This window comes from Purpureocillium takamizusanense, chromosome 1 (assembly GCF_022605165.1).
Source record: "Purpureocillium takamizusanense chromosome 1, complete sequence".
NCBI lineage: Eukaryota > Fungi > Ascomycota > Sordariomycetes > Hypocreales > Ophiocordycipitaceae > Purpureocillium > Purpureocillium takamizusanense.
Genome location: NC_063068.1, coordinates 5867541 through 5888910, shown reverse-complemented (window position 1 = coordinate 5888910; position 21370 = coordinate 5867541). Strand labels below are relative to the sequence as shown.

At 60.1% G+C, this 21370-nt stretch overlaps 6 protein-coding genes across 6 annotated transcripts; 2 read left to right on the top strand and 4 right to left on the bottom strand.

Moving 5' to 3' along the window:
• Positions 1 to 1698: 1698 nt before the first annotated feature.
• On the bottom strand, positions 1699 to 3367 carry GRX3 (glutaredoxin). Its single transcript, XM_047982732.1, has 2 exons — positions 2483 to 3367; positions 1699 to 2432 (listed from the first exon to the last, which is right to left on the bottom strand). Exons 1-2 carry the CDS (start codon positions 3182 to 3184, stop codon positions 2352 to 2354), a joined length of 783 nt encoding a protein of 260 aa, XP_047838698.1. The 5' UTR covers positions 3185 to 3367; the 3' UTR covers positions 1699 to 2351.
• A 464-nt stretch (positions 3368 to 3831) lies between these two features.
• Positions 3832 to 7169, top strand: ABP1 (actin binding protein). The gene is made up of 4 exons (XM_047982731.1): positions 3832 to 3904; positions 3982 to 4553; positions 4617 to 6671; positions 6726 to 7169. The coding sequence occupies exons 2-4, from the start codon at positions 4358 to 4360 to the stop codon at positions 6848 to 6850; spliced, it is 2376 nt and encodes a 791-aa protein (XP_047838697.1). The 5' UTR covers positions 3832 to 3904; positions 3982 to 4357; the 3' UTR covers positions 6851 to 7169.
• Positions 7170 to 7409: 240 nt separating this feature from the next.
• On the bottom strand, positions 7410 to 7928 carry JDV02_001770 (uncharacterized protein; the record flags this gene model as incomplete). Its single annotated transcript, XM_047982730.1, has 3 exons — positions 7410 to 7437; positions 7515 to 7738; positions 7863 to 7928. 3 exons carry the CDS (start codon positions 7926 to 7928, stop codon positions 7410 to 7412), a joined length of 318 nt encoding a protein of 105 aa, XP_047838696.1.
• Positions 7929 to 12919: 4991 nt separating this feature from the next.
• Positions 12920 to 14656, top strand: JDV02_001769 (uncharacterized protein; the record flags this gene model as incomplete). The annotated part of the gene is made up of 1 exon (XM_047982729.1): positions 12920 to 14656. One exon carries the CDS (start codon positions 12920 to 12922, stop codon positions 14654 to 14656), a length of 1737 nt encoding a protein of 578 aa, XP_047838695.1.
• A 604-nt stretch (positions 14657 to 15260) lies between these two features.
• Positions 15261 to 17677, bottom strand: JDV02_001768 (uncharacterized protein). The gene is made up of 3 exons (XM_047982728.1): positions 17366 to 17677; positions 16082 to 17309; positions 15261 to 15952 (listed from the first exon to the last, which is right to left on the bottom strand). Exons 1-3 carry the CDS (start codon positions 17574 to 17576, stop codon positions 15655 to 15657), a joined length of 1737 nt encoding a protein of 578 aa, XP_047838694.1. The 5' UTR covers positions 17577 to 17677; the 3' UTR covers positions 15261 to 15654.
• A 354-nt stretch (positions 17678 to 18031) lies between these two features.
• Positions 18032 to 20230, bottom strand: JDV02_001767 (uncharacterized protein). Its single transcript, XM_047982727.1, has 5 exons — positions 19597 to 20230; positions 19448 to 19535; positions 18979 to 19389; positions 18453 to 18830; positions 18032 to 18392 (listed from the first exon to the last, which is right to left on the bottom strand). Exons 1-5 carry the CDS (start codon positions 19742 to 19744, stop codon positions 18308 to 18310), a joined length of 1110 nt encoding a protein of 369 aa, XP_047838693.1. The 5' UTR covers positions 19745 to 20230; the 3' UTR covers positions 18032 to 18307.
• Positions 20231 to 21370: the final 1140 nt, after the last annotated feature.

Below are 21370 nucleotides of genomic sequence, written 5' to 3'. Positions count from 1 at the left end.
CCAGTGGACGAATTCGTCGAGGGTGGGGTGGGTGTCATCGTCGCTGAGATGAGCTGCTTCCAGGAGGCGAATAATTGGTTTTCCGGGGCGCTTCTTGGTGGTTTGGTCGCTTCGGAGTTAAGCTTTCGAGAACTCAAAGTCTCCGGCACACGGCAGCCTGACGGCTAATTGCAGCAGCGTCCGTCAGGAAGATGGAGCAAGGCGCGGAGATCGTGCCGACAGGGTGAATATGCGAAAATAGGATGGTTTTCGCGATGCTCAATGTCGTGGTTCAGCGGCGCAGGCCTCGATATTCCTCGGCGCCTTCGAAGGGGCGACTAAGTAACTTGGGTAGCTCTGGCGGTTGCGCCGGTTGCGCCGCCCCTCATAGACGGTTTGCGCGCCGTTGAGGAGCAATCCGGTATACTCGACTGTCCCGAAGCGGTTTATGGAAGCGCTCCGTCGTCAAATCGCAGGCGGCGTCAAGCGTACGTGCAGAGGTCCTCGGGGCGCCTCAGGCGTGAGGACCGCGTTTCGGAGTTTGGAGAGCTACCTGGCTGGAGAGGCGCGAAGTGGGATGCGAGTACGTACTCCGTATCGCGGTGTAGATGGCGGCGTCGAGCAGATCGAATGCGCGCGTCTTGCTGGCGCAGGAAGCGCGATCGGATATAAGTACGTGCCTCGGCGAGAGTCACTTGAATTGAGGGGAAAGGAAGAGGAAGATTTTGGGAGGGACGACAGGAGTGAGGAAGGGACAAATGGACGGACACCGTGAGAGGCGGGAAGGCACGCACGCTTAGAGCAAGACGTCAGCGACGGGCACCTTTTAGCTGCGTGCGTCGGCCGGTGATGTGGGGATCCCAGGCTCTGCTGGCGGCGTTGCCCGTTCAGCTGCCGCTTTTTTTTCCCTACCAGGCCGGCCGGGCATGGATGGATGGACTCTTCATTTTCACCACCTAGCGAGTTGGGCCGGCAGCTACTCTGTACGAAGTACGTGCGTTGGGGTTGCGCGGCCCTGTGAGAGTGTTGCGGCGACACCGCGCCCGCGGATCCATCGGAGGTGCATCGTCTCAAACCCCGACGCCTCTTCAGTCGTTTTTCTGGAGGGTTAACTATCTCATCCAGTGTGGTGGCGACGCTAGATCCGTCGTCCAAGGGTCGCGCGGGCGTGCACGGTGAGCGGGAGAGCCTCAGCATGCCTCTCTCTGCCTCTCAATGTCCATCTGTTGATTTTAATTTTTATTTCTGATTGATTTTTTTTTTCCCGCACACTCGCACAACCCGAACATAGTTATAGCCACTTGAGAATCGGGTTCTCACCACGGCGCAAAAGCCATCGCGCCAAACCCGTGACAGTCTGGCGACCATCGACGCCGTTGGAGTGGCATGATACAGCACTACCCTACATACACGCTCGACTATCATCTTGCAGCGCGCCCTGTCCACATGCCAGGAAAGCGACCCTGAGGCGAAAGTGCCTGGGCGGTTTCTCGCCACGCCAGGCCCGTGGCGGCTTTTCTCCAATCGCACGCAGCCCTGGCCATGGAGTCCAACACGCACCGGGACGCTGGATGGCTGGGAACGCTACAGCGTCGTACTGCACGCGGCGAGACATTCGAGCGAGGCTCACATGTGAGTCACACCTGCGGCACTACGTAACACTGGCGCGCACAGAGCGCCACGGCGAGCCATGGGATGGTGCTGTGTGGGAAGCGGACGTCCATTTGTCAGCCGGCCGCACTAAACGGCAAACACTGTACTAGGTATGTTCTGCTCCTTGGGCTTGATACAGCAGTATACTGTACCGTACAATAGGCGAGCCAGTTCAAGAGTTCGCGGCAAGTGCCGGACTCTGGAATAGGGTTCCCACAAAGGGTTGACAGCGGGCAAGAATCGAACTGTGCCGGCCCAATGATGAGGAAGCATGGATGCTTTGAGAGTGAATTATATTCTCCTTCAACCAGGTCTCACGATCCTACACAGCGGGCCGAGCGTTTCATAACAAGTCCCGCAAACATGTACTTCGTAGTGTGCAGCCCATTCCATCGCTGCTGTGATACTTTTCCTCCCATGTCGACCGTTCCACGTAATTATACGCGGGGCCCTGATCTGCTGACGCTTCGGCAGCACCTGGTCCCCGTTCCGCCGCGGAATACCCACAGCCCGCGACCTCATCTCATCATCCAAGGCCAACGAAAGTCGCATTGGGACGTAGGCGTCTTCTGTCCTTGGCTGGAGATGACGCCGTGCTCCGGTTCTTGCGCTTCGACGTGTGGTGGGTTTCCCCCTTCACCAAGCAGACCTCGCTAGGACCGCCATGGGCCTCAAGCGAGATGAGGGTTGCGAATATCTTGCCTTCGTAGAGGGCCAGCTCATGCAACCGCAGCATCGTTAGGGCCGCTGACGCTGTACGGCTTGAAAAACTCCTCGTCGTTGCCCAGCTCCTCCTTGACCTAGTACCAGTTAGCCAAAACCTACGGCACATAGACGTAGGCACACTTACAATGTCCAGTCCACCGACCAGATCACCATCGACCCAGAGTTGCGGGTAGGTCGGCCACTCTGCAAACTCCTTCAAGCCCTGGCGTACCTCGTCGTCGGCGAGGATATTGAAGAACCCGTACTTGACGGAGTGCTCACGCAAGATTGCCACCATCTGCCGCGAGAAGCCGCACTGCGGAGAGCTTGGCGTCCCCTTCATGAAAAGCATGACGGGTGCTGCCTTGACCAGGTCTCCCAGCCGCTTGAAAAGCTCATCCTTTTGCTTGGCAGGATCTACCGGCGCCTCTTCCACGGCTGGCTTGCCACCCGTCTTCTCAACACCATTCATGGCATCGCCCGCCGCCGTTGTATTGCCATCGGCTCGTGTCTGTGTTTCGATGGCCGTCCGGACCTTGACGGCGCTGCTGCCACTGACCGTCTCGACAACATTGCCGTTTCTCAGCAGGACGAGGAAGGGGACTGCGGTGACGTCGTAGGCCTCGCTGATGTCGCTAAGCTCTTCGGCGTTGACGGAGGCCCAAACGGTACTCTTCGGCTCGGTGACGGGGTATTCGGAGGCCAGGGTCGACAGGACGGTTGCCATCTGCGCACACGGGGCGGCCCAGGGAGCGTGGAAAGAGACAATGACAAGCGCTGATGGGGGAACAGAGCCTAGCAGTTCGTCCCATTGGGGCTGGCTGGTGACCTCGGTGATCGTAGACATGATGTACGAACGGGGGTTGGGAATCTTGCGGTATGCTGAGTGCGCAGCGGAGTGGGATGGAGATGGACGTCGCGGCGGCGTTGGGAGACAGAATTTCGGCGGGGCCAAGCGATGTTGCGACGGCACGCCACCGTGTAGGCCGGCCCCGAGAGGCGGCACAGACGAGGGGCATTACACAGCATTTGGCAGCCAACCGAAACGCTGGCAACCTCACCACAGCCTTGCGTCATTTTGGCCGTTGGGCATTGGTGGAGGAGGAGGGGCAGGCTCGTGTCGCCCAATCACCTCGAGCGCTACCGCAGGTGCCCAGGTGGTTCCAGGTTCCCAGCTGGGCAGCTTGAGGCGGGGAGCCGTGGGCTGCGAGGTGCTGTGCGTGCTGTGCTGTGGTGATCCATGGACGGAGCAGCCCGCTGCACGCGAGGTGGGCAGCGCAGCCTCCACTGGAACTTGTGCTGGAACCTCCCAGCCGAGACCGAGACATTGGGGGCGTCTACCTACGAGGAACGTCGTGACGCGAGGCTCCGGCAGGAGCTGGCGGGGCTGCCAGAAGTCCAGGGCCTTCTACCGTCCACTGCGTAACTTGCCCTTGTAACGGTGCTGCTCCTCAGGCCCAGCACCGGCTCCTCTAGCAACCCGACCCTGCACAAAGAGGGGGAACCACCGCTGATGATGATGGGCTAACGCGACACAGCCCCGCCAAGGACGTCGCATGTTACGCGCGTAAGCACTTCCAGCTGCGCCGGCCAGGCCGCCGTCACCCCGCCCCGCCTGCGCTTGGAAGCCAACCAGCCAGCCAGCCTCAGCAACGTCAACGTCGACGTCGTCGCCAGCCCGGAGCTCAGCTTACCTACCTCGCTCCCCTGTCCGTACCTCTCGCACCACGCACGTCTTGGGTCCGCTGCGTGTCCAACACAAACCATCCTTTTCCTGCTCTGTCGCAGCGCTTCGGCCACAGCTATCTTCGCGCTCTTCCCCCCTCCTTCTGCTCTGCAAAGAGTCCCGCGGAGAAGCTCGTAAGCCCGCCGCTAGCTGCCGTACGCAAGCTGCGGCCAGCCTTGATTCCAGAAGGCGCAGCTCACAAGAAAAAGACAACGCCGCCTCCGCTCCCCCTTCGACTGCTACCGGCGCCGACATCACGTCCGGTTTAGATCCTACTTTGCCGCGCCATCCGCCATGGCGTCGTTGAACCTGTCCGTCAATGGACCCTCCATAAAGAGCAGCTACAGCGGCGTCGTCAACGGCCAGCCGCCAGCATCTGGCTCGCCCACGTACGCTCAATGGGCGCTCTTCTCCGTCCAGGCGCCCCTCGTGAGCGCCTTCCAAGATAGCGGCGCCAAGGAGAGTATCCTCAAGGTCGAGAGCACAGGCGGTACGCGACTCGTTAGACCCAAGTCCTGACCGACTTGTGCGTGTGCTGACCCCCGGCCCGCAGATGGCGAGTTGGCCGACTTGATCGAAGACTTCAATGAAGGCCGGATTCAATTCGCCTTTGTCAAGGTCAAGGACCCCAACACAGCTCTCCCTAAGAACGTCCTCATCGCCTGGTGCGGTGGCGGCGTCCCGGAGCGTACCAAGGGCTACTTCACCAGCCACACGGCCGCTGTTGCCAAGGTGCTCCATGGATACCACGTCCAGATCACTGCGCGTTCTGACAGCGACCTCGAACCCGACTCAATCATGAAAAAGGTTTCCGATGCATCCGGTGCCAAGTACTCGGCTGGCGGCTCCGGCGGTGCTTCACCCTCTGCCCCGCCCCCCGTCAAGTCCAAACCCGTCTTCACCCCTACGGCGTCCAGCTCTGGCCGCGCTGCCAACCCTCTTGTTGCAGCCCGATCAAGGAGAGACGAGAATGTTGACGAGGAGGGTTGGGGTGCCGATGCGCCCCCAGTGACGAGGACCCAGATCGAAAAGGTCGAGTCGGCTTACAAGCCGACCAAGGTCAACATGGCTGAGCTCACCAAACAAAAGCAGGAGCCTTCCCGCATTGTTAGTAGCCGCCAGCCCGAAGAACCCGCCGATGTCGTCAGGGGAGGCTATCAACCAATTGGGAAGGTTGACATCGCTGCGATTCGTGCGGCAGCCAAGAACAAGGAGGATGACCGGCCGACTCCGGTCAAGGGCTCGTATGAACCCGTTGGCAAAGTCGATATCGCCGCAATCCGCGCAAAGGCCCAGAAACCTTCAGAGGAGCCCGCGGACGATGCCCCTGCGCCGAAGCCCGTCTCTGACCGGGCCGCTGTCTTCTCTCAGCCTAGTCAATCTGAGCGCATCACATCGCTGCCGAAACCCAAGGTTGCCAACAAATTTGGTGGAGCGTCGAGCTTCACCGGCACCAAGGCGCCAACGCCAGGGGGGCTTGGGTTTGGAACTGGCGCAGCTCCTACTCCGGCGCCAGTCACATCTACAAGCAGGACATTTGCAGACCAGGGAGGCAAGACGCCCGCCCAGCTTTGGGCGGAAAAGAAGGCAAAGGAAAGGGGCGGTGATGTTGGGACTGCGGCCGCGCCGGCTACTGCATCCCCGATTGCATCGCAGACGAGTGGCGGCAATGAGTGGAAGAGCGGCTATACTGGCAAGTCTTGGGCACCGGTACAGACTTCTGGCTACAGCCGTGGTGGACCGGACAGTGTGAGTCAGCAAAACACTGGCGAGGATACGAGAAACGTCGAGGAGGAGCCCGCGGCCACGCCCATCTCCGCTCTGCGTGACCGATTCAAGGACACGGCCCCGATCGGTGCCGCTGCGATCCCGCCTGCAGCGAGGGCTGTGGAGGAAGAACACGAACCCGAGCGTGAAGCCACGCCGCCTCCGCCTCCGCCTGCCAGCTCGAGACCCTCGGGCGGATTCGCCCTGCCTGGCCTGCCTAGTCGACCACCCCCTCCCGCCGAGGAGGAGGATGAGGAGGAGGACTTCCGAGCTGACGAGCGCGAACATTCGCCCATTCGTGTGGCTGCCCCCGTGGGCCGTGGTGCCGACTCCGTGACGGAACCCGAGGCTCGTCCTGTGCCACCTCCGGTGCGCCCCAGCGAAATCGACGTTCCCCAGGAAGAGGATCTGCCAGAGCAGGAGGAATCGTCCCACCTTGCTCGCGGGGCAGCAGGTATTGTTGCCCAGGAGACGTTCCAGCCGGAACATGGCACGGTGGAGCAGGCTGAGCAGGGCGGCAAGCGCGCCGTGATTCAGTACGACTACGAGAAGGGCGAGGACAACGAGATCGACCTGGTCGAGGGCGAGTTCGTCACCAACATCGACATGGTGGATGAGGACTGGTGGATGGGCACCAACTCCAAGGGCGAGAGCGGTCTCTTCCCCAGCAACTACGTCGAGCTCGTCGAGGACGACTCCCACGAGGCTGCCGCGCCCGCACCTCCCCCCGCACCTGTTGCGGCGCAGGCAGCCGTCCCGCCCGCGCCGGAGCCCGCCCAGTCGGCTGGTGCCGGCCCTACTGCCACGGCCCTCTACGACTATGAGGCGGCCGAAGACAACGGTGAGTTTGGCTTTGCATGTCGAGCCTTGAGGATGGCAGCTGACTCCTACGCAGAACTGAGCTTCCCCGAAGACGCCAAGATTACGAACCTCGAGTTTCCCGACGAGGATTGGTGGTTCGGGCACTTCAATGGACAGTCGGGCTTGTTCCCGGCCAACTACGTTCAGCTGGACTCGTAAGGCCGAGGGTCCCGCAGCATAGGAGCGGATAATTGGGCAAAAACAGTTGATGTTGAGCAAAGCCCCCAAATGTCCGATATATTTGTGGTCTGTCATTGCATGCATGCATGGTATTGGGGCAAGATAGGAGAAAAGTAAAGAAAAAGGATCGAATCCGTATTGTGAATGCCAGTGGCTTTGCTGCCTTACTCCCCTGAACATCCTAAGCCGAACATGAGCTCGCGGCTGACCCCATCATCGCGACGTTTCGTTAGACGGTAGGATAACTTGATCGGGCGGATGCAGAGCTTGCGTCTGCTTGAATGAGGAAAAAGGAGATTCGAAAGGCGACGGGCGTGTCGACGAGGCGGCAAGGCCTAAATTAAACGCGCCGTGAGGGCTTCCAGAGTCCCACGACACGATGAGATTCGGTCATCGCGCTCATCGGAGAGGCGTCGGGCCAAGAAAAGACGAGGGGAGGGTATCGGAGCGCGTCGGGTTACCGCAGTGAAGGGATCCAGGCGCCCAGCTCGTCCGTTGACCACCAACTCAGGCGGTTGGTGTGTTGGGAGACAGAGGCTTAGAACAGGCACTCGCAGCAGTCAATGCTATCGGGGTGGGGAAAGGTGACACAAATCAGCATCGTGTTTGCGCGAAACAACAAAAACATTGAGGCTACACTTACCAGCACTCGCAAGCTTCCTCGGCGACGCAGCAACAGCAGAGCGCGGCGATGCAGGCCATGAGGCAGTTGTTGCTGCCGCCCTTCTTGCCGCCGCGCGAATCTTCGGGGGGAGGGGCCTGCTGGTACTGCATCGGCGGCTGGCCCTGGGGCGCGTAGCCCTGGTTGTAGCCCCCCTGCTGGGGGTAGCCCTGTTGTTGGTAGCCGCCCTGAGGAGGACCATAGCTCTGCAGTTTCGCAAAGGCGAAGCGTCAGCGACGATATATTTCCAGGGGCGGGGCAAGCGTGGACGGGAAGCGAAGGCCCAGAGTGGGCATCTGGACCGCCGGTCGTCGGGGCGGGCTGTCTTACGGGCTGGGGAGCCTGGGGATGGCCGTAGCCTTGCTGGCCCTGGTTGTAATACTCGTTGCTAGCCATGGCGGACACGAAGCGACGTGCGAGGCGGTGGTGGGAGGGTTTGGCCTAGGAAGCTTCTTGCGTGACAAGCGTCAGGAGCGGTCGGGGAGGTGGGAGTGACAGCACGGGGAAGAAGGAGAGAAAGGGGAAAAAAGGGAATGCCAAGGAGCGGGAGAGGGTCTCTGGGCTCTTTTGTTTGTTTGAGGGTTCGGCCACGAGCAAAAGGGACTGACCGGCAGAGGGATGGGCGGAGGGAGGATGGCAGTGCAGAAAAGCGCCAACGCCAGTGGAGTGAATGGGCGCTTGGCAGTGGACGCGCCTCCGTCCTGGCGGGGAGGCAGCTCACTCGCTTTGCGGGGTGGGCCTTGTTGCCCTGTGGCACCGCTATGGTTTCGGTTGTTGAAGGGACTTTGGCCGCTGTGTAATGTCCAAGGACGGGTACCTCCGTCGGCGTCCGCGACTCGTATTATACCGTAAATCCCTTATTGAGGGGCTGACGCCTCGTAGAGGCAATAAAGGATCCAGAGGAACCGCTTGCACGCTGTGCGACTCGCAGCTCGTCGCCTATACAGTACTATTGAGTCGACAGCAAAGGCACGCGGGGCGTGGCTTTGAGGCATTGCAGTATGTCTTGGACTACCAAAGTTTTCGTGCCTCCTGACCAGGAAGTCTCCCCAGCCAGGGGGAGGGAGCCTTGCGGGTGCTACCTTAAAGAGCGTATAACAAGCCCTCCTGCCGAGGCGCAACCTTGGGCTTGCGTCGACCGATCGACGACGTCTGAGCTTCTCCCTGCATGGTACGTAGTCCATCAAGACGGCGAATTGGGGTCCCGGTGGCGTCTATGGTGGCCCCTGAAGAGCGCGGTATACTGCACAGGTCAGCCACCGTCGTCAAAAAGTCAATGTCAGTCGAAGCGGAGTCTTCGTGTTGGCTAGCATCACGAAGCCCAGAGTACATCGTCTTGCCCAGGTGGTACCGTACATTGTTGCGTCTGCATCGGCACCCAGCTTTGCCAGCGCGTAGCCACCAGGCCTCCTGCCCAAGTCTCGTTCGGTAATGAGCAATCTTGGCGGTCTCAAAGGCCGGTGCGCACCACGAGCCGGCATCGTCGCCGCCCCCGAGAACGGCCAGGGCCCTGGAGCGGCGGGCAGGGGTTCGCCAGACGCCCTGGCGACTTGGATGCAGGCCCCAGACCCGTTCCCGCTGGAAGCTGCCCGAGCGCCAGCCACGGGAGTGTGTCGACCAAGCCCCGAATTCTGGGTCTAGGTGCCGAGATTCCGGACGGGACCACCCATGTCGATGCGCGCCGCCACTGCGACCCGTCCGTCGCCATCCCCCTCGACCCCAAGCGGCTTAGCGGACCCTGGATCCCGCACACGAGCTGCTTGGCTGTGGGTGTGGCTTGTTGGCGAGGCCGGCTGCAACACGCACCACCTTGGTTGGCTGCTGGCGGGTTGCTGCTAAAAGGCTCGGGGCTCGACGACGACGACGACGACGACAGCATCGTGGCTGACATGCTCTGCTGTGGTCTGTCTGCTCTGCCGCATCGTGCGTGGCCAGAGACGAATTGTTCTGCCACGCGGGGGCTCGCTGACGACTGCTGTGGCGATAGCCTGGAGCCCTGGACGCGTCAACTTTGGCGCCTGCGTGTCCCGCCGGCCATCCCGCCCGATGCCTCTTCCCGCTTGGCTACCCAACAGTACAGAACGGCACAGTATGGTGACAGGATAGCACGCGCCCGGGTGGCATTCCCAGTACTGGGCTCGTCTCACCATGCACGTGGATGCAAGCAATGTATGGCCGTCGCTGCACGATGCTCTACCGGGCTCTGTATCCAGAGGGCTGAGGGCTGTGCCAGCCCTCTGCTCGCTCGTTGGGGCATCGTCGACGGCGCCACGCCGCCCGCCTTACCAGGTTGCCCAAGGGTTCGATGACGAGGGCCGTGTTTCGTCCGCTGTTGCATTGAGGCGCAGGAGCTGCCGCCACGACACGCATGCAGTGAGTGGGTGGAAGGCTGTCCAGGTTTCACAACATGAAAGAAGGCAGCAAGGGTTTTTACTCGAAGTTTTGTGGTTGGGCGCTGCATACGGTATATAGGTAGGTACCTAGTCTTTCGCACCTGCGAAGCGTGCTCAAGTAGTACCTTAAGTATAGCACGCGCGGCATGGTATGCGGGTTTCCTCCGTCTGAAAACAGAAGGGTCCAATGCATGTGTGGTCGTGGCTACCTAAAGGAACCATCCTTTGATGGCGGCAGGTGCCACCGGGCCGCCTCCGGAAAGCAAATGCAGCTCGCGAAATACCATCCGAATACGTACTGACTACCGCATCTCCGTAAGGCCCTAGGTATGCCCTAGCTAAGTCAGTTCGAATGGCTTTTGTACCTCCGCCCCCAGTTGGCGGCAGTTGTTCTCTCGACAGTGCCGGTAGCGGTACTCCTTACTAGAACACCACCAACTACCTTACCTTCCATAGTACCTTACCTACACATCTGCGTCCTCGCCTTCAATGGCAGTGTCTGCTCTATATCCGCTTCTTTTAGGCTGCGCAAACACGCAAGCTATGCCCCGTCAATGCCGAACTGGATGCGCAGCGCCCGGCAACCTGGCCCTCGCCTTGAGTGTGGAATGCTATGATTTGACCATGATGCGTCGCTGAGAGGCGCCTGCGTCGTCTCATGGCAATGAAAGCAGAGCGTTTGCAAAGCAATTGAATGCTCGCAACTCCACACGCGCAATAAACAGTAGGGCTGTCACTTAGAAAAGAGTATAAAAGCTTATTTCCGCTGAAGCAGCCCTTGTTGCCGCGGCAAGCAACCCTCACAACCAACCAGTGTGAGCAGGTCAGCTATATACGACGGTGTCGGCGCAGGCAAGTGGCCTCAGCACGCTCGCGGAAACCTATTTGTCGCTCAATTACAGGGCGAGAGCATTTGCAAGGAGGCTGTCCTCGACACGCTGGCAACTTGAACGGCAATCGAAGCGTGTAATAAGTTGCAGGAGCTCACGCGAGCGCGTCTCTCACCCTACGGGGTATCAGCAGCTGGAACATTGCTACAGCGTGGCTTTCTGATGCCGGTGGCATAAACATGTACACCAATTTCTTACCGTGAGAATTGCGACATCACCACTCACGAGGTCTGACCAAACATAGACGAGTCTGACGTGCCATGTGTTGGATATGTTTCTGGCCACGTGAATCACCTACTCATGGCCGGGGCAGCGCAGCAGATAAAGACTTCACTAACAGCTAGCTTCTGCTTAAACAGGGCATTGACTGTTTTCTTTCGAATACGAATGGCACCATTCCATTCCATACGTGCGACGCGAGAAAGCTTGGCGGGGCCAGCAGCGGCGCAAAGGACACGACTGAGACGCTCTTGCGTGACAACATCACGCTAAGCCAAGTGTGTATCATGACAATCGATGTTGGGATGGAAACCTAGGAGCGACTGTCGAGGTGGGAAACGTCTACCCCGCGAAACAGGTTCGAAAGGCGACGTTCGCACCGATATGGGAGACAGAGGCGGCGAGTGGGCGACACGTTTCGACAGAAAATTCCGGTGTTCAACCACGCGACTGCAATCGTTCCCGCTGCTTTGTCTATCAGAGACACAGAGGAGCTATTGAGACGTTTGAATGCCGAGAAGGTCCCGTCTCGGCAGATGAGACGGACGGCTTGAGACGATGGGAGGGCCAAATGATAAGACGCAATCAAGTTGGCGTCCTGCCTATCTATCTGCTGACACACACCATCAGAGCCTACTGCCCCTTGATCGTGAGTATTAGGTGGGCTTCGTCTCCCTGTTTCTCTGTTTCAAGGGCTAGGCTCACATCGAGCGGCTTCTTGCTGCTGAACCGACGACATTCCTGCGGGCGTCCTGCCCAGGGGCGTCATGTTGCATCGCCAGGCCTCGTTTGGCATTGCCCGAAACACATGCACGGGCCGGTCCGGATGTGCCGTGCCAGCGGTGCGACGTTCCCCGGCTGTTGTCATTAGAACATCCCGTGCGAGCGATATGTGTTACCAGTCCGCAATACGAGAGTCCTGGCTAGGAACAAGACAGACGGCAGAGGCGCGCGCAGATTCGCCTGTTGCGCCCTCGGAAGCGGCCGACTGTAACGGCAAGGCAAACTTTCTTCTCCCTCTCTTCTTAACTTGAGTCGATAGATGCAGTTCCAGCAGTCGACCGAGTTCCGCTTAGCCTTGAATGAAATGGAACCGCGGTCGTTGGCGGGACCGGATGGCAGCTACTGTGACGCATACAGCTCCTGCTCGTTGTCGTCCCATGTTCGGCCTTTGATTCACAGCTACGCTGTGTGCTGTGCTGCCCGGCAACAGTCAACACGTCCGGACTCTGGAACAGCTTGGAACCACAAAGTCTTCCTCTTTCGCGGCGACCTAGTGACTGTGTTGTCCTTGCATTTTCCCTCCCGCATCCACGGGCGGAAAGTGATTCGGCAACAACCGGAGCCCTGACTGCTACACTATACGGCTTCGTTGTTTCTCGCCCGTCTTCCCTCACAGCCGTCTTGGTGCTGGAAGGTGATTCTGTCTTGCGAGGTTGACATCGTCCTTGCTTACACTCCAGAAGTAGCTCAATCTTGTCCTCTGCGGCATAAATATAGCCTTCTTGCTCAGCTCAAGGTCCTGTCCGTGGCAGCCGACTGCGCATTTCACCCAGACCAAGTTCCGCTGCTTGCCCGACTATCACAAAGTAGCCTTGATTATACGTCGTATGCCAAGGACCAACCTACAACGCGTCTGGCAGCTCGCGAAACGCGATCGCTAACCATGGATTTTGATGGACGAGCCCACACTGTTGCGAACGGAGCAACGGCCTTTCGTGGGCCAAATTCATCCGCCAGCCCCCATTCCAGCGCTGGTAACGCCCAAAGCAATGACGACACTGACACTTCGGAGCACTCCTCTGACGCGGAATATTCAGGACACCCGTATGGCCAGGGACAGTCGGGCCCGACCGCTTCGCTTCCGCTGCCCAGACCGCAGACCATGCACTCCGGCTGGGAGCCTTCCAACGTAGCCACCGCCAAGTGCGACATGTGCTCCCGCCAACGCTGCGGCGTTATCCAGAAGTGCTCCGACTGCAAGCTCTCCGTGTGTCGGGACTGCGCCTACGCGGACCGCCTGGCCAACGATGTCAGACACGAGCTGGATCCGGCTACGGCCGAGTGGGACTCACGAACCATCCCCAGGGGCAGGGGCTCGAGGTCCTCACGTAGAGTTTCCAAGGCTCGGGAGGATAACGTTCCTCGTGGAAGCGGCCACGGCCGCGGACAGGGAGAAGCGGCAACTTCCTTCACCCCGGTACGCAACCCGCAGGCACATCTGGGCTCTTCTGCTGGTCAGAACACCCGGCTGCAAGGCCAGGAGCACAAGCCGGCATCGATCCAGGTAAATTCAAACCCTCACAGCCAGTCCATGCAGCGGACCCGTAGCACCGTCGGCAATGCCAAAACGTCAGTCACTCAGCAGCAAGCACAGGACGCCGCCCAGATCCTCGTCGCCATGCCCAACAACCGTCAGGACGATCGCCATGAGAGCTTCCAGAAGCGCAACAAGTACGATAACGTCCCACGTGACAGCACTCTGCCGCCTCTGCGATCCATCCCTGACCATAACGGCTGTAGCCTCCCGCCTCTAAACACCATGTACCCCGACATGTCTTATAACGACGGAGCGGCGACACACCAGCAAAACGCCTCGACCCTGCCCGCCTCGACCCCTTTTCAGGTGGCACCCACGGCGCTTATGAGCCCCGAGCCGGCCCAAGAGGACTCCGTCCACCTTCACGCCCAATATGGCTATGGAGATGCGCATCATCACCAAGCCCCCCACGCCTATCAGAGCGACTATGCGAATGCCTACCACGGTGGCGGAGGTTCTACGACCTCGAGTTATCTCATCCCATCAGCTTCGACGACTCAGAATGCGTCGAACCAGCAGCAGTATATGACCTCTGGGACTCAGTACAGCAATGCTTCGTATGACTACAGCCTTTCGGCACACAACGCTCCTGACCAGCAGTACTACGCTGCCGCCCAAACCCAGTACGGCCATGCTTCGTACGGTCCTCAGGGCCAGTACGGCGAGCAAGCCTATGCTGCAAGTCCACAGGCCCAGACTTTCCCTGGCCAACAGTACGCCATCGGCCAAAATCAGTACGGCAGTGCTACCTATGCCAGCTTTCCACCGATGCAAGAAACATACGGCTACGGCAGCTTCTCGCAACCACAGCCGGCGGCGATGCCACCAATGAATCAGCTCGCTCCTATGGAGCCATCCTCCGTCGCAACCGCGGCGTCGGGCACCCACGCTCCTGCCACGACGCTTCCGATGGCGCAAACCGCGGCGGCCCAGCCGTGTAATCCACAGACATCCAGCATACCGTCCGTCCAAGCTCAGTTGGTGCGACTCGCCCGCGCGGTCAAGCACTCGGAGCACGCAGACTGGCCCATGGAGTTTTGTCTGCGGCTGGCCGCGCAACGGAGTTGGTCGGCGACGATGCCCACCGTCAGGGGCACGCCCCAGGTGTTCATGGCGCTCGCGCAGCTCATGGCGGCCACGGACCGAGCCATCCTCGAGCTAAACCTCCCAGAGACGAACAACTCGGCGAGACTGTGGCTGCGCGAGGAGCAGAGTCGCATCTCCGCACCAACGGCCAACCCGTCGAACCGCCTGTCGCTGGCCAACTACCTCTCCAACCCGCCCCGAGGCAACTCCGCCTGAGTGGAGGGTAGAAGGGGGAACACGGACGGAACGAAAGACGTCGTCCGGTGGCCAGACTTCTTGGCGTAAGGGGCACGTCGGCGTACTTTGACTTTTCCCTTTTGTGCCTGGAGCACTAAGCCTGCCAGACTGTGGGCGAGACGGCGTTGTTTTTTCCGGGGAGTCATACACATGCCACGCTGCAGCCGTAGCTGTTGGATCGACGATGCTTGTGTGTACACTGTTTGACTCGAAGCTGATGTGGCACATCACGAGCCTTGATAACCGACGACGGTAGCAGTACCGCCACAGCGCAATCGCGGCTGACACTCCCACACATATACATGAGCGAGGGGTGCGTTGGGAGGACCGGCTGCGTTGAGCCACAAACATCGGAAAGGGTGATTCGACTTCCTCGCCGACGAGCGTGTTTTTCTCTCTCTTTCTTTCCTTCTTTCTGGGGGCTCGCGGTTTCTCGAGACTTGCATATTACCCCCCTAGTGGGGGAGAGGGGGCTGCGTATTTTTGACACCTTGAGAGCCGGGCGTTACGGGGTCTGCAGGACGGGGGGTATGGCGAGGCGCATAGCAAGATCGCCGTCACGGGTTTTTGTGTCAACGACGGAGGCCTTTTGTTTTGTTTGTTTTGTATGCTTGTGTACTACTACTAGTACTACTACTCAAGAGACGACCTTTGCATGGGCAGCAGCCACGAGATTTGGAGAGGAACCTCGGGAACAGTGAAATGCTAGTCGTTGGGTGACACGCAGACAGGTCCACCGCGTCCCTATCCCGTATCATGCGCGCATACATAAGGTACATAGCTGTGGCGCGGGAGAGAGGACGTCTTCGTTGCACAGGGTCATCATCGGTTCGAATTTCCACTTTTAGGGCCCGCCACTCCATGTACATGCTATATGAACCGGAAATGTCAGCACGCTGCCTTTCCGCCCCGCCCTTCGTCAAATTCATAAGGACGCTCCTGCGCGTCCGCCCGTTCTCTACGATCCCTGCTCTTGCCTACTCCTCGGCGCCCTCGGCGGGCTGCTGTTCCTCCTGCTCGTCCTCGTCCTCCTCGTCGTCCTCGAAGCTGCCGGCGGGCAGCTCGTAGAGGCGCAGGATGGACTTGTTGGGGTCCTTGACGAGAACGAACTTGCCGTCCTCGCGCTTGAGGCACATGTCGGCGATGGTGCGGACGATGCCCCAGCCGTTAGACAGGGAGAGGTTCATCTGGTTGGCGAAGTCGCGGGGTTTCCAGCCGACAACGCCCAGGATGACGTGCTTGTCGTTGGAGCGGGGGTTGACACGGGAGACGAAGCTGTGTGTTTGGGTCAGCATGTGAGTCAAGAGAAAGCAAAAGAAAGAGAAGCACGCAGCCACAAATTTGATAGGCGGTGAGGGCTGAGAGTGGCGTGCAAGGGGGTTCAAGGAGAGGGATGTTACACACCCAAGCTTCATGACGTCCGACTTGGACAGGATGCTCTGGACGGTCCACCGGGCCAGCTTGCAGCTGTTGTTCTTCATCTCGGTGGCGACGACGGCACCGCGCTGCGTGACGAGCTTGCTCCGCCAGTCAAGGGCGCCACCGCTGCCCTGGGCCTTGCTGTCGAACTCGTTGAGGGCCTTGATGGTGACGAGCTGGTCCTCGCCGCTGATGGCGTTCTTCTGAACGGCATCAATCTCGGTACGGACCACCAGGTAGACGGGCTCCTCATCGTTAGTGGAGAGGTCGAAGCGGCGGTACTTGTAAGCCTTGCTGGCGGGCGGGTCGGTGTCCTCGGAGGAGTTGTAGAAGGGATTGGCGTGGGCCATGTCGATCTTGGCCGACTCGCTCTCGGCGACGACCTGGTTGGCGAAGTTGTGGTTGATGTAGGTGGCCTCCTCGGCCAGGGCGCCGGGCTGGTTGAGGATGTCCTTGCTGCCGTCGGCGGCATCGAGGGGGGCGTCGGCCGCGTTCTCGTTGACGGTCACCATGTCGAGGTTGGCGTTGTCGCGCTTGTCCAGGAAGATCTTGTTGCCCTGGCGGACAATTACAATGTCCCACGGGTAGACGGAGCGCGGCGAGCACATGAGCATGGACAGGATGCTGTCGGTGGCGAAGATGGTGGCCTCGTCGCGCTCGGCGAGCTCCTGGATGACAGGGTCCGACGACGTGGTGACGTTGTACGCGGCGCGGTCGATGGCCATCAGCTTCTTCTCGGCACCCTTGACGGGCTGCTTGTCGTAGGAGCGGTCGTAGTAGTACAGGAAGCCGTAGTCCTCGAGGTCCTCGCCCTCGTCGGCGTCGAGATTCAGCTTGGCCAGGCGGTTGAAGTCAATCTCCTCGAGCAGCTGCCAGTCAGCCTTGATGTTGATGCTAGCATCACGGTTGCGAGCCGGCTTGTCGTAATCCTTCCAGCCGAAGCGACGGCCACCGCGAGCGCCGCCCGCCTGACGGCCACCGCGGTCGTAGCCCTGCCGCCCACCGGCGCCGCCCGTCCGCTGCAGCGTCTGTCGTCCGCCGCGCGAGTCGCCACGTCCGCCGCGTTGGCCGCGGCCACGGGTGAAGACGGCACCACGGCCGTATCGCGACTTGGTTGAGTCTCTGGTGTTGCTGACGAGCGAGAAGGTCGACTCGTCCTCGGCCGGGGGCGCATTGAAGGTGATGGCGTGGCTGGATCCGTAGACTTGCTGGTCTGGTCTCGGTTAGTATGGCCCTTTCCTCTCGCACAAAAGCATCGCTCTCCCTGACCTCTGTAGCTGCGGTTGTACTGCATGCGTCCGCCGCGCTCGCGGTCCTTGCCCTCGGCGGTCCAGTCGGCCATGCGGCCCAGCTTGTCACCCTTAGAGAAGGGCGCATAGGGCACACCGTTGAGGGTCGTGTCCGTGGTCACGGACGGGCCCCAGCCGTCGCCCGGCGGGCAGCTCTCGCAAATCTTGACGTAGTCGAGTGAGTCGGCCATCGTTGCGTCGTGGTTGACTGGAACGTGGTGAGCGGTCTCGGGGCGTCGTCGCAAAAAGTGAAGCCTCCTCTCGTCGTCCCGCTTGGAATTTGGACTGCCAGGTTTGAATCGAATTTGTGGTGGGGTGTGGGGCTCTCTGGCGAATCTTTGCACCGCCCCGCGCAACCGCGCCGCAAGGTCCAGCCACATATTGTGGCTGGTGCTCTTGCTGCTGACTCATCGGAAATATTTCACTTATGTGTGCATATTGTTGCACTCATCTCATCCATCAAGGCCACCCGGCGCCCCGCCCACTTTTACTGGTCTTTTGTGCAGCTTCACAATCGTTCGGTACGTACCCTTGATCCGTCGCACAACTCGCACGGGAACAAGACGGCGCTAAAGGCTTACACGGGCATCATGCTAAAATCAAATCAAACGTAGCACGTAAGCACAGAGATAAGGCCACTGTCAAAGACCGAGTAGCCGCTCATCGGCGGGATGTGTGTGCCTCTACGGGATATGGTAACTAAGTTATCTTCCCGGAGGAATGGCTAATATTGGGCCGCCCACGCATGGCCAGCCTCCAAAAATAAAGCAACCGTCCAAACGCCTCGACGTACTGTCTGTCGAGACATGCGTCCCGTACTGGTGCCTTCATAATATCGTGAGAAATATACTGTAGTAGGGCGAAACCCCTAGGAGCTGCCTAACGCTCCACTTGTCTTTACAACCAAAACGCGCGAGAGCCTTTAAAACACCATGGTGTCAGGCTCGCAAGGCAAGACGCTTTCAAAAGCATCTTGCAGCTCAAACTCCTCCATCACAGCGCCGAATCTGTCGCAAATCATGTCAGCAGCAGAAACATGGACAGTGTGAGTCAATGAAGACACTCACCCATAACACCTCACTTTTCGCCCGAGTTCCTCGGCGAGCCGCTGGAAGTCCTCCGGCTTGAAGTCGGCGAACCGTGGGTGGTTGAGGATCATCCCCCAGGCCATGACGGGGGTGATTTCGCCGTCCAGTTTCAGTCGCCGGCTGAGGTCGAGCAGGGTGGACAGATCGGCCTTGCTGAGCTCCCAAGTCCCCTGCGCGGGGATGTCCCCGTTGGGGCTATCATGCGTGTGCGTGCTTCCAAAGGGCGTCTCCGGGGTCAAGTTCTCGAACGGTTTGGGTGGGCAAGTCGCCATGAGGGCATGGCCACACGGATCACCTTCCGCCTCGGTGGCTCGATCAAGCAAAAACGGCATGTGCTGCATGCAGGGCTTCTCGAGACTAAACAACCCAACGCACACCGCGAATCGTTAGCACACCCGATCTTGTACACCGCGCAGCAGAGTCGGGTCCCTCGTTGCGACGTGGCACCCTACCTCACTGCGGGGGAGGCGAGAGGTATGCTCTCGACGAGGCGGAGTTATCGTACGCTAAAACGAAGTCGATGCCGGCCTGCTCAAAGTCGACCCCTTTGCCGTGGGAGGCATGCACGGCGCTGCGCATCTGGTCGCCGGTCATGTGGTGCATGGTACCCGGATGCCCTGAAGACGTGACGGACGGCGCGCTGGACTGGGAGGGAGAAAAGGCAGCGTGTGAGCCTGGGGCGTACGGGCTGCCCGTTGACGACTGATGACCGCCGCTGGGGTTGCTCGACGAGTCATCGTGAGGGCCGCCGCCCCGCGGGAACGGGATGCCGTTTTGCGCCAGAATTCCTCGCAGCTGCCTGTTCTCCTCGGCGAGTCTGTCCTTGTCTTGAGAGACATTGCTGTAGAGCTCCTTGAGGCGGAGGACTTCGTCCTCGAGTGCTTTGATGTAGTGCTCCTTTCGCTCTCGATGGGTCCTGCACCCGGGTCAGAAGGGACCAAGGGGTTCCGCGCAAGTCGACGACGGCCACTTACCGTTGGGCTTGTCGATTGAGCTCTTGTCGTCTTGTGAGGGCAGGCTTGCTGTCGGGCTTCGGGCCACGGCGCTTGGGTGGATTGCCCTCTGCGAAACAGTTAGATGACACCGATCGGCGCAGGATGTGGCCGGCATCAGGGAGGCGCACCACGGTTGGCTCTCTTGTCAGCGAGCGATTTGAAGATGCCCAGGTTCAGCGGCGACAGTGCGCTTTTGTCCTGGGCCCCGGCCGAGGCCTCTGGGGAGCTCTGGGAGCGATTGCTGCCGTACTGGTCTGGCGACAGCGAGGACGACATGGCTGGCGGTTCACAACGACGGGACGGGCGCGCTTCCTGCAGCAAGGCGGTGGTGCTTCCGTGGCTGTCGCAGAAGGTGGTTGACGCGGATCACGGAGCTGGGCTGGGAGGACAACAGGTGGACGGAGCTTTCTGGATCGCCGGGTTATTAGCCAGAGCACATACAGCTGCAGGAGGTCCGCAGCGCACGGTGGGCCGTGTAACGAAGGACGCCGCCGCCACCCCGCAAAGTCCGGGACAGAAGGCAAGGTTTTGACAGTGGCCCGGTCGGCGGCCACAGGCAGTCAGGCAAGCAGCAGGCGACAGAGTACGTGCCCAGCACACCAGTAACACTGAATGACGACAGTGTTCCAGGCGACAGCCAAGAGGCCTTGACAGGCAGGTGAGGTACGGACGGGATTGGGCCGTACGACCGAGCACAGCGGCACTGCCACTGCCACTCGCCACTGCCGGTTACCGCTGACCACCTACCTCACAGGGCACGCCAGTCACGCTGCCCCAGTGCCCGGCCCGGGCCAGGGCGGCATGACAAATACCTACCTCATTGCGGGGGTTCAAAGACGGCGACGGCGGTGCCAATTGCTCGACTACTTGCACTTACCAGGTCGTTGTTGAAAGTCAATGCTTGTGCACGGGGCAATGCGGGCGGCAGACGGGCAGCGAAAGCGGCGCACGACGGGTTGGGCCGAGGGCGACAAATGGAGGGGGCAGAGGGGCGAGGGGTTATAGATGGATAGAGAGGCGGCTCACTCAGGGGGTCGCAAGGCCAGCGCGACAGATATGATAGATATAATCGCGACGGCAGCCGGCACGAGCGGGCGGAACAGCCGATGAGGTCGTCACGCCTCACAAGCCAAATGATCTTAGGGCTGACAGGGCCCGCGGATATGTCGTCTCGACGGAGGCGCAGCGAGGCGATTCGAGGCCGTCACCGTGCAGCGACAACCGGATTTTTTTTTTTCTCTACGTATTGGCGAGAGGGTGTCGAAGAAGGAGGCGGGAGGGAGCGCGAATGATCCCGTCCCGTTGAGGCATGGGGCGGCGTGAGATGTGAGACGCTTCCATCACGCGCGCGGGGGGGGGTCCCGCCCGGGGACCTCACCAAGTCGCAGTCGGGCAATTTTTAGCGATGGGAACGGGGCGCCTACAGGGAGGGCCATCATCAAAACGGCGGAGCCAAGACTATGCCATCTAAGTCTAGATAGAGGTGGCCCTTGCGATCAATGGCTTGCCTACTTCGTAAATCTAAATTATCAAGGGCGACCGACAGCGGCAGCCGTGCGGCCCAGCAAGCAACATCTGCTACTCCCTAGATGCCTTGGTACGATCCTCTGAAGGTTTTAAGGTACGTAGTGGGTGGTAGTGAAGCACACGCTGGTTGGCCGTCCATTGAACGCTCCCTGACGCTCCCCCAAGCGCGGGTGCGGGCTGGAGCGTCTGCTCCACAGAACATGGACCGCCCTGCAAATTCCAACTTGGGCCTAGACAGACCCTTGGACAATTCTATTCTTGCGGGAGCCCTCCACTGCTGATGAGGGGCCGTCCACTATGATGGGACCAGCCTGGGCTGGAACCCTGGGGCGCCACAGGCGACCGCGCGAAGGGCCCGCAGGGACCATAAGCCGC

Excerpts from the sequence above, each read along its gene's own strand:
- GRX3 (XM_047982732.1), bottom strand. The coding sequence starts at position 3,184 with ATGTCTACGATCACCGAGGTCACCAGCCAGCCCCAATGGGACGAACTG. Across the intron at positions 2,433-2,482 it reads TGGTCGGTGGACTGGACATT|GTCAAGGAGGAGCTGGGCAA; the intron begins GTAAGTGTGCCT and ends AACTGGTACTAG.
- ABP1 (XM_047982731.1), top strand. The coding sequence starts at position 4,358 with ATGGCGTCGTTGAACCTGTCCGTCAATGGACCCTCCATAAAGAGCAGC. Across the intron at positions 4,554-4,616 it reads CAAGGTCGAGAGCACAGGCG|ATGGCGAGTTGGCCGACTTG; the intron begins GTACGCGACTCG and ends CCCGGCCCGCAG. Across the intron at positions 6,672-6,725 it reads TGAGGCGGCCGAAGACAACG|AACTGAGCTTCCCCGAAGAC; the intron begins GTGAGTTTGGCT and ends ACTCCTACGCAG.
- JDV02_001768 (XM_047982728.1), bottom strand. The coding sequence starts at position 17,576 with ATGGCCGACTCACTCGACTACGTCAAGATTTGCGAGAGCTGCCCGCCG. Across the intron at positions 17,310-17,365 it reads GTACAACCGCAGCTACAGAG|ACCAGCAAGTCTACGGATCC; the intron begins GTCAGGGAGAGC and ends AACCGAGACCAG. Across the intron at positions 15,953-16,081 it reads TCGGACGTCATGAAGCTTGG|CTTCGTCTCCCGTGTCAACC; the intron begins GTGTGTAACATC and ends CCAAACACACAG.
- JDV02_001767 (XM_047982727.1), bottom strand. The coding sequence starts at position 19,744 with ATGTCGTCCTCGCTGTCGCCAGACCAGTACGGCAGCAATCGCTCCCAG. Across the intron at positions 19,390-19,447 it reads CTCAATCGACAAGCCCAACG|GACCCATCGAGAGCGAAAGG; the intron begins GTAAGTGGCCGT and ends ACCCGGGTGCAG. Across the intron at positions 18,831-18,978 it reads GGCATCGACTTCGTTTTAGC|TCTCGAGAAGCCCTGCATGC; the intron begins GTACGATAACTC and ends TGGGTTGTTTAG.